Raw genomic sequence first — 9196 nt, 5'->3', positions numbered from 1 at the left:
AACATTCGGCAAATCATACTTCGACTGATAGAGAAGGGAAAACTCGCGCATTTTCTGGAAGGCTATGTACCACCACCACCACTTCGTGACAATCAGCAGATATACCCCATTGAAATAGATCGGGGAGCACAAAAGACGAACTGTAATATGATAATACATGCAGCGAAGAGCATCCAAAATTTCCATGACAATATACTTAAAAAGGTATATAAGAGGGACTTTGAAGGAAATGAAATATTCAGCGTTACAACAAGAGAACCATTAGAGTAATGGCAAAAAAGAGAGATAACTTTCTCAGTAAAGGATGCACCAGAAGGAGGAAATTCTCACACAAACCCCTTGGTTGTAACACTGAATTTTGGGAAGTACTAAAAATGGGAAGAAGATCAAACCGAAAAGAAGAAAATCTGGGAAATTGACAGAATCTTGGTAGATACGGGAAGCTCGGTCGATTTACTCTTTTATCATACCTTTAGAACCATGGGGTACAAGAACTCGGATCTCGTGCCATCAACATACAACATATATGGGTTTAATGGAGTAGCATCCAAGCCGAAAGTAGAGCTAGTTGTAAAAACATTTGCTGGCGAGCTGGAAACGAAAGTCATAGTCTACGTGATAGACATAGAAACACCTTACAACGCTCTCATAGGGAGACGATGGATACACAGTATAAAAGGGATTGCATCTACATATCATCAGGAGATATGATTTCCCATGTCAAGTACGATTGGCGAGATAAGAGGAGATCTCCTGGACGTGCAAGATTGCGTCAATAAGGATGTCCATAACTATGAGGATAAGAAAATAAGGAAAATTTAGCAAAGGAAGAAGGCATGCGAAGAAAGGAAAGCGGAACAACTGATGGTGTTAACAATTGGGACATGTGAAGAGTTGGACACAACACAGAAGGACTCAGACGAGGAGGTAAACATGACGAGTGATGGTGAGAAGGAACGCGAGACGACTCTAGAAAAAGGGGGTCAAGATGAGGAAAAACAGAGTGGAAAGGCAAAGAAAGGGAAAACGGCTGAAGGAAGCGATGCACCAACCCCTAGTGTTAAAAAAAAGCGAACCCCACGAGGAGGAGAAAAGATAAACACTTCTAAACGTAAAAGGGCGTTGGAACAAGAGGCTGATGAAAGCGTCGAATTGCATGATTCTCTAGGGAAAGGGGAAAAGGCTTACGAAGAAGAAGAGAAGGAACGATTAAAGGAGGAACTCTACCAAGAAAGACGAAAGAAGGAAGACTTGGTGAAGGAACACATAAGGTTGGAAAAACAAAATGAGAAGCTTATAATTAAGAACAATCATTTAAAAAGGAAGCAAGAGGGGAGTAGTACACGAAGAGGAGAGTATGATCCGAAAGGGATAGCAGAAGGATGTCACGACTACCGGCGAGATAATAAGGGGCGTGGGGAACAAAACGAACGACAAGACTTAAAGAGAGCCATAGATAATAGCAGGAGGGAATTCCGAGAAAAAGATTATCTAATGCAGCAATCGATGTTGGCCGGCATGACAGGAAACAATACCCAAATAATAGAAAAGGCAACTAGGATGCAACCCGAATTAATGAACAAATGTGCAAGAAGCGAACCATTTAAACCAGATATAGCAGCACTGTTCTCGTTAAGGCAAAGAGAAAATGAAAATATGCAAAGTCTAGTGGCAAGATGGGACGCGATCTGCAGAGAACTAAAAGGAAGGATTTCAGAGGAAGATTTAGTGCGCTCATTCGTCTATGCGTTTTCAACTAGGCAACTTCTATTCAGGACGTTATTTAAGGTCGGAAACGAAGTAAAGATGGAGGAATTGAAAAAATATCAGTCTGAGTACATTCGCATGGAAGAAGAACACTGATAATCAAGGAAGAGTGATAAAATCTAGATGAACGTACTTAATTCAATCTATCAATTGATAATGTATCAAATTTCAAAAGGATACCAATGAAATTTTTATGAATTTTGATAAATCGTATCATGAATGTGAATTTGAAAAGAGCAAAGTAATACATCACATTAGAAGGCAAATAAGATTCATAAAATAAACAGTTTCTAGAGAAACTTAAAACCTTCGCCTAGGAAGGCTGAGAATCCACGGCATGCACCCTAGTTCGCATGAGAGTGCAAGAGGCAAGACCTAACGCATGTCGTGAAAAAATCTCAGAGAGATAAGATAGGGGAAATAATGAGACCTATCCGCTTAGGGTCCCTTTTTATGATGGCCTTCAGTAAGGGGTGCAGAAATATGACCAAGCGCCGACGTATTCGGTTGAGCTGCGGAAGCCTGAGACGTCTGGAGTGTTACCGGACATTTCCGTATGGCAAGTTTTCGCTACAATGCACTCGATCCAAAAGAAAACTCACTTAGGGTGTGGCTTCGTAACCCCAAGCCATAGCGGAGAAGGTGATAAGAAGCCACGAAAACAACTTATTGTCGTAATAACTGGATGGGAGGAGACCAACATGCATGTTAGGGTTAACCTCCTTGAAGGGGAAATCAGGGGGAATATAAAGGGATGGAACCCTCCATATTAGGGAGTTGTGTGACCAAAAAAGACGGCAATGTCATAGGGCTAATGTTCATAGGAACATTTAGGCATGTCACATTATCGCGGAGAAAAATAAAATAAATGTTAAGACGAGGTAGATGGATTATTAGCCGCAAGGGTAATAAGCGTCTCATACTTCATCGAGTTAAAATCCTTCAAAAAGGATGAGGCAAAATAAGACCTTAATTAGGAGGCGCACTAAGACCTTGTATAAAGTAACATATAACAATCAGAATGTGAATAAGAACTAAATGCGGAGAGATAATTCTTGGAAGGTAAAGGCAATAAGGTAGAGAAGGTAAGTCTGTCATAGGAAAGTAATATTTTATATTTTAACATTATCCATGCGAGACTTAATGTTTCACCCCGACGAGAAAAGTGAAGGAAAAGCCAAGAGACAAAGACAAGGGAAAACGAAATAAGAAAGTTGAAGATAGACACAACATGAAAGATGAAGGCGAAATACAAGATATGATGAAGTGAGATACTTCGTAAAGCACAGCTGGGAAAGAATTGATTAACTATTTACCCTGCCTCGAGAACACACAAAAGAATAAGAGGCAAGCATATACTTTAAATTTCATTATTCTTTTGAGTATTCCCTCGGTAAGTATATACTTGGAAAAATAAAAATCATGGAAATAAATTTAATCAAAGGTGCTGCCCAAAAATTTAAGATGTTTTTTCCCCCAAGCTTGGGAGCGCCCAGAAAGACAAATTGTTTCCAGAATAGTCAAGCATAAAACCAAAGTATGTTAAGCATAAAACCAAAATATGAAAGAAGAAAACTAAGACTGTTGTTGAGGAAGGACGTCGTCAATAACTGTCGCCCCGGGGATTTCATCACCCATTCCAGTAAGACCAGAACCAGTATTAGCAGAAGCACCCTTTGACTCTTCCTCCTCAACTTTTGTATGATCAACCTTCTGCTCATATCCCTTTTTAGAGAATCTATCCTCTTCACCCGAGATGACCCTATCATCCTTTGGTTGTTCGTCATCGGAGAATACCTCCAGAGGAAAAGTAAGATGAGGGATACCTTGCTCGTCGCAGTAATTTCCAAAGAGAGAGGTCAGGTAATTCTGAGTATTCTTGGGAGCTGGCTTCGCTACCTTCGCAGAAGTCTCAATCATCTCATCCATATCAACATTCAAATCATCGACCTTAGTATTGAGGAGAGAAACCTCCATGCAAAATTCATCCCTTTCTTGGGAAAGGGGAAGGACTTGAGTCTTGTGGCGCTCTTCAGATTCTGCAAAAGAAAGTAAACAGAATTTCATCAGAAACTGGAAGTTTGACATAATGAACGATAGTTTGCGTTGCACCTAAACCTACCTTCCATCTGCAAGATAGTGGTGTTCAAGGTTTCTTGAATGTCAGTATACAAATGATCCAGCTTGGAGATCGTTATATCCGACTCTTGAAGCCGGACACATAACTCGTGATATGCATTGTCCCACCCTTTACCATGACCAGACTTCGAGGTATCTTTGTCGGATTGAATGAAAAAAGCACCCTTGTTTTTGCGAGGTTCGACGTACTTGGCTTGAGAAGAAGATTTGATGGACTTTGGGCGAGATGAGTTATCTAATTTAGCCTGAAGGAGTTCCAATTTCCTTTTTAGACAATCAATCTCTTCGTTTAACCCGTCTACTTTATTACGAGACTTGCGAAGATCAGCCACTATCCTACTTTTATTGTTGATCACGCGCTCGTAATCTTCTTCCAGTCTCTTATAGGCAGCCGACGACGAGAGGTGGAGACCCCTCGAGGTAAGGAGGGAATTGTTGACTCGTTGAAGTTCCAGCTTGAGGTGCTCATTGTTATCATGAAGATGGTGATTCATCTCCTCATTAAGAGAACAATCAGTGGACAGAGGATCAACTTGCAAAAAAAGAGTTTCGACCTTCTCGTCTAAAATTGTGTTCTCAGACACATAGCAGTCATTCTGAGTCATGAGATTCACGTTCTCGGCACGAAGATCTTCTAACGAGGCAGATGTTTCGGAGGCACTCGTTTGGCATCGCATGCACCGAGCTTGACTAAATACGAGATAAGAAAATAACATAAGTAAAGATAAAGGCAAAGAACGAATCTGCGAGGTTAGGTAACTTACTTAGAAGCTTCTCTCTCTTCTGACTTTGCTTACTGGAGTACTCCTTCTCCTCTTTGAGCTCCTTTACCAAATTTTTGATTTGAGCTTCATCATTCTTGGCTTTCTCGCGGACCAATCTAATCTCCACGAGACTGGCCATTTGACGATTGACCTCCTGTGAGTCCAAGAACCAAAAGTTAGAAGTAAGCCTCGGAGCGAGAGGAAGGTCGAACTGAGAAGATACGAAGGATTTACCTGGAACATTAAGGAGAAATGTTGCTGGAGATACAGGTTCATAGAGGCGTTCAGCATCACAAAAGGATCTTGGGAAAGAAAATCTCCATCGTTAAAGGTAACTAATGATTCTAAGGAACGGGACTTCAGAGCTGGATCTTCGTGAGTTTTTTCATAAACCTCCTGAAGAAAATTCATATCAGGATCATAAATGAGATTAGACATCACCGACGAAGCCGCTTGCTTCTCCTTCTCGCTGACAGAAGGATCTTCAGTGGGCTTCTTAGAGCACTCAACCTTAGGAAGAATGAGAGGATCAACTACTGTGGGAGATGCGGTCGTGCGAGGCTGAGAAGATTGAGGCTTGGGAGGATTATAAAGGCTTGTAAGTACGATAGATTTCGGAATAGCGGTCAAAGCAGCTAGATCCAGGACCTTCCGTTGCCTCTTATGCTCGCCTGAAGGAGGAGCGTGATTCTGCGAAATAATAATATTAACACGAAAGATAACTGAAAGGTAGGAACAAGCGAGGAAACAATTATGACGAAGTAAAAACACCTGAGAAGAAGGAGGAGGCGGAGTAGGGTGGTCACGCCTTTTTTCGCCCCTTTGATGACCTCGAAGTAGACTGCTAAATGAGAAGAGTATTGTCCTATGAGGAGTTAAGAGTAAGAATTTAAGGTTATCACAAAGGAAGGATAATGGGCGAAGTGAATACCTGGTTGAGAAGGTTATCACAAAGAAAGTCATACCTTGGCTGGCACAGACCAGCGAAGTCTCCAGGGATCATAATCAGCGAGATATCAGTGTTTAGGAAGAGGGCCTTGACGAGGAACCTCCTTCTCGTCAAAACCCCAAACAAAAGGGCCACCTACCACCATAGGAAACGTCTCCCAATCATTATCGCAAGAAAGGCGGAGCTTGGAATCCACGTCTAACAGAGAGCTTTGATCGGAGTCGCTATAGTCTTTCGAACGAGATCGATGCCCCACTCATGATGCTCTCTCGTACTTGTGAACTTCGCCGAATAGTTGGCCACGAAGGAATCCACGTTAAAGTCACGACGATCAAACTCTTCGGCTGCTAATGGAACCTGCGAGATACCATTAGAAGAACGAATTTTAAACTTGTTGGAGATGCGGATTGCGTTACCAGAAAGCTGAAAGTCCCCGCATTGCAGGTTTCCCAGAATCTCAAGAAAGATAGGGTTGGAAGGATCGTAAAGCGGAAAAGATAATTCAGCCCTCAACTGACCGATAGTAATGATCATATTGTTGGCCGACCAGGTGCCCGAATGAATCCACCCATAGTTAAGTTCCATGTCCTGAGTAGCAGTAACAGGTGGACTCACAGAAGAATCGACATCATGAGTTAAGGTTAAGCCCATCTTCTGAAAATCTGCTTGGAAATCCTTAAAGGATTTGAGTGAGGATATAGTTGTGGAAACCATCTGGGAAGCCATAATGACAAAAGAAGAATAGAGGGTCTAGAAGGAGATAACAATGGTAGAAGAAGGAGAAAACGCAAAGACCAGATAAACACAGAAAGGAGGAAGAGGAGAAGAAACCCCAGACCAAAGTCAGAGTCGGAGAAGAAACGTAAAATTTACTTTTTCCTGCAAAATCTACTTCTCGATGCCAAGTTTTTTGTTGGAATATTTTCAACGCCGCTAACCAAAGGGGGGTCCTGGGGGGCATCGCCATTGATGTCTGTTGATGAAGGAACCTGACGTTTCGTGAATAGAAACCTGTTGGCGAATAAAAACCTATTCCCAACAGGTGCAAAACCCTTTATAAATAGCTTCTCCCAGTTTCGTTTAACATATAAGAAAAATCAATTTGTTTTCTCTGTTTCAAAAAGCATCATCAGAAATCAGAAATCTCTTTGTGTGTTCTTGATTGAATCAAGGGGTACAAACCTTGAATTCAGTTTTCGTTGCAGGGCTTTCATTGTATCCTGAAGGCAATATTTCGCATACCTGTTGTAATCGCCAATTATTATTGGGAGAGTAGAAATATTTGTCTAAAAGAAATTTATACAAGCCTTGAAAGTTTTGGAGTGCAACACTTTCTTCTCTGTGTCATTCATCCTTTGTGAAACCCTTTTTTTTCAACATTTTTCCTTGCTAGGATAATCGATGACCACTTGCTCGGCAGGGCCGGACGAATATTCGAACAAATTGGATCCGGACGAATGTTAATTAGTGGTGTTCAACAACTGGGGACCGTTTATCAATCAGCGTTGGATAGAATGATCAATTGCCTTCTAATTCGATCGAAATGGGAAGAAAAATACAAGTGACGGGATAAATTTCTAGTCACCATACCGAAAGTCTCCCTTCAGTCAATCAACCAAGGGCCGACTGCATCACTTTTGGCACATTGGCCGGGCTTCCTCTCTTAAATCCAGAATTGTATGACAAGTTTTATTCAGCACATGAGTGAATAGAATTTAATGGTCCCGGGCATAAATATTGAGGTGTTAAATCACACATCTGGAACCTTAGAAGTAGAGACACGTAAGTGTACCCGCCACTGATACTCATTTATCAGTAAGTTGTATGTGTGAACGAAAATGGTCCTTGGTACATATTGTAGGGTATACATGCAACCAACTGATAAATAAAAAAGTTTCGAAGTTGACATCACATATGCAAGGCACTAATCTTCTATCTTTATATGAACCCAGACCATTCATTCCCTTGAGCACTAGTGCGTTTTGCAAGCCACACTAAGATTTCCACAATTATTCTAGATCATCAGCATACTGCAGGCACGGCCATGGCTCATGCAATGAAGCTGAAGTCAAGTGCACTGCCGATATGTTTTATGAGTTTTTCAAGAACAACATAACCCAGCTCGTGAATTGTTTTCCAGAAACGTATAAGAGCATTGAAGTTATAGATCAAGGAGATGAACCTAGTGTTGGCAGTGTCAGGCTCTGGAAATATGAACTCGGTATGTAAGCTAATACGTACGTATACATATGTTTGTGCTCAGCAATTATAGTTTCTAAACTTAGATGCCTATAATTTGGTTTTAATTTCATGAACAGATGGTCATTTTATCACAACCAAGGAGGAGATGATAGCCGTGAACGGTGCAAATAAGTCGATCACTTGGAACTTTTTGGATGGAGATGTGATGAATTTTTATAGAAGCTTTCAGATCAAACTGGTCTCTGTTACTCCGATCGGTGAGGGTTCCTGTTTGGCGAAATGGTCTGTCAATTTTGAGAAAGACAAAGGAGATCTCCCTTATCCAACTGCTTTTATGAAATTGCTGCATAAGATTTCTGTAGATTTACCTTCTAAGCTACAGAAACAGGGCTAATACCTCTCTATGTACACATGAAACTGCCTTTATGAAATTGCTGCATAAAAGATGTGTAGAGATCCTACATTCGTACATCTAATTAAATAACAGCAGCATCATTCACAGTAGGATGGGATTCTAAGGCTCATACTGTGTCTTTTGGGACATTCGGCTTCCTTTCACGAGTCCATGTCTTCACATGACTACAAAACAATCTACAATTCACAATCAGCATCCACTGTATTATTATATTTTTTTTAAGAGACATCGAGCATCACAGTTAAACACTAATTGCAAACAGTTAACAAACATTTTATATTTAGGGCTATTAACGGTTGGTATCGAGTAAACGACCAACACCTAAATTTGATACCCAACATTTTAAAAATTAAGAGTTCGTACCTTGACCCGTCATGGACCGTTGAATCAAACCGTGGACCAAACTGTCTGTTACCTTTAGAATTAAAATTATTAATGGACATTAATTACATAACGATGTTAAATCACCTTCAGCACGTGCGTTTACAGAAAAATGTGTGACCATATTTGATTCCATCTAACGGTTACTAAAAGGTTAATCCAACGGCTAGAATTAACTTGGTCAAAAAATATTGCCGTACTTCCTCTCAACAACCATTATCTTCTTGTCCTCCCCTCTTGCCGCTGCAACTCTTCCATAAAAATTTTCCCTTCATTTTTTTTTTTTTAATTATCGAATAAGACAGAACATAAGAAGCGGGCTCCTTTTGTTGTATCAATCTTATACAAAATTCCCTTTAGCTTCCGATGATTGTTGTTTTGATGAAAATCAAGGTATAGAGAGAGAGCAGAGAGGAAGAAACGCGGAACGCACGACAGAGTTACATTGTGTTAACTGATTTGCACATTTTTCATTAACATAAAACTTTGCCTTTATAGGCTACAAAACACGATTCAATTAACCTGCCAACTATCCGAATTACTAGGACACAATATGGTTTACAGGACCACTTCGTACAC

General features: G+C 40.6%; 1 protein-coding gene across 1 annotated transcript; it reads left to right on the top strand.

Moving 5' to 3' along the window:
* The first annotated feature begins 7580 nt into the window (after positions 1 to 7580).
* LOC113330064 (kirola-like) lies at positions 7581 to 8373 on the top strand. Its single transcript, XM_026576929.1, has 2 exons — positions 7581 to 7840; positions 7938 to 8373. The coding sequence occupies exons 1-2, from the start codon at positions 7705 to 7707 to the stop codon at positions 8213 to 8215; spliced, it is 414 nt and encodes a 137-aa protein (XP_026432714.1). The 5' UTR covers positions 7581 to 7704; the 3' UTR covers positions 8216 to 8373.
* Positions 8374 to 9196: the final 823 nt, after the last annotated feature.

Source organism: Papaver somniferum, unplaced genomic scaffold (genome assembly GCF_003573695.1).
Source record: "Papaver somniferum cultivar HN1 unplaced genomic scaffold, ASM357369v1 unplaced-scaffold_117, whole genome shotgun sequence".
Classification (NCBI taxonomy): Eukaryota; Viridiplantae; Streptophyta; class Magnoliopsida; order Ranunculales; family Papaveraceae; genus Papaver; species Papaver somniferum.
This window is presented reverse-complemented; position numbering and strand designations above follow the sequence as displayed.

Excerpts from the sequence above, each read along its gene's own strand:
- LOC113330064 (XM_026576929.1), top strand. The coding sequence starts at position 7,705 with ATGTTTTATGAGTTTTTCAAGAACAACATAACCCAGCTCGTGAATTGT. Across the intron at positions 7,841-7,937 it reads GCTCTGGAAATATGAACTCG|ATGGTCATTTTATCACAACC; the intron begins GTATGTAAGCTA and ends TTTCATGAACAG.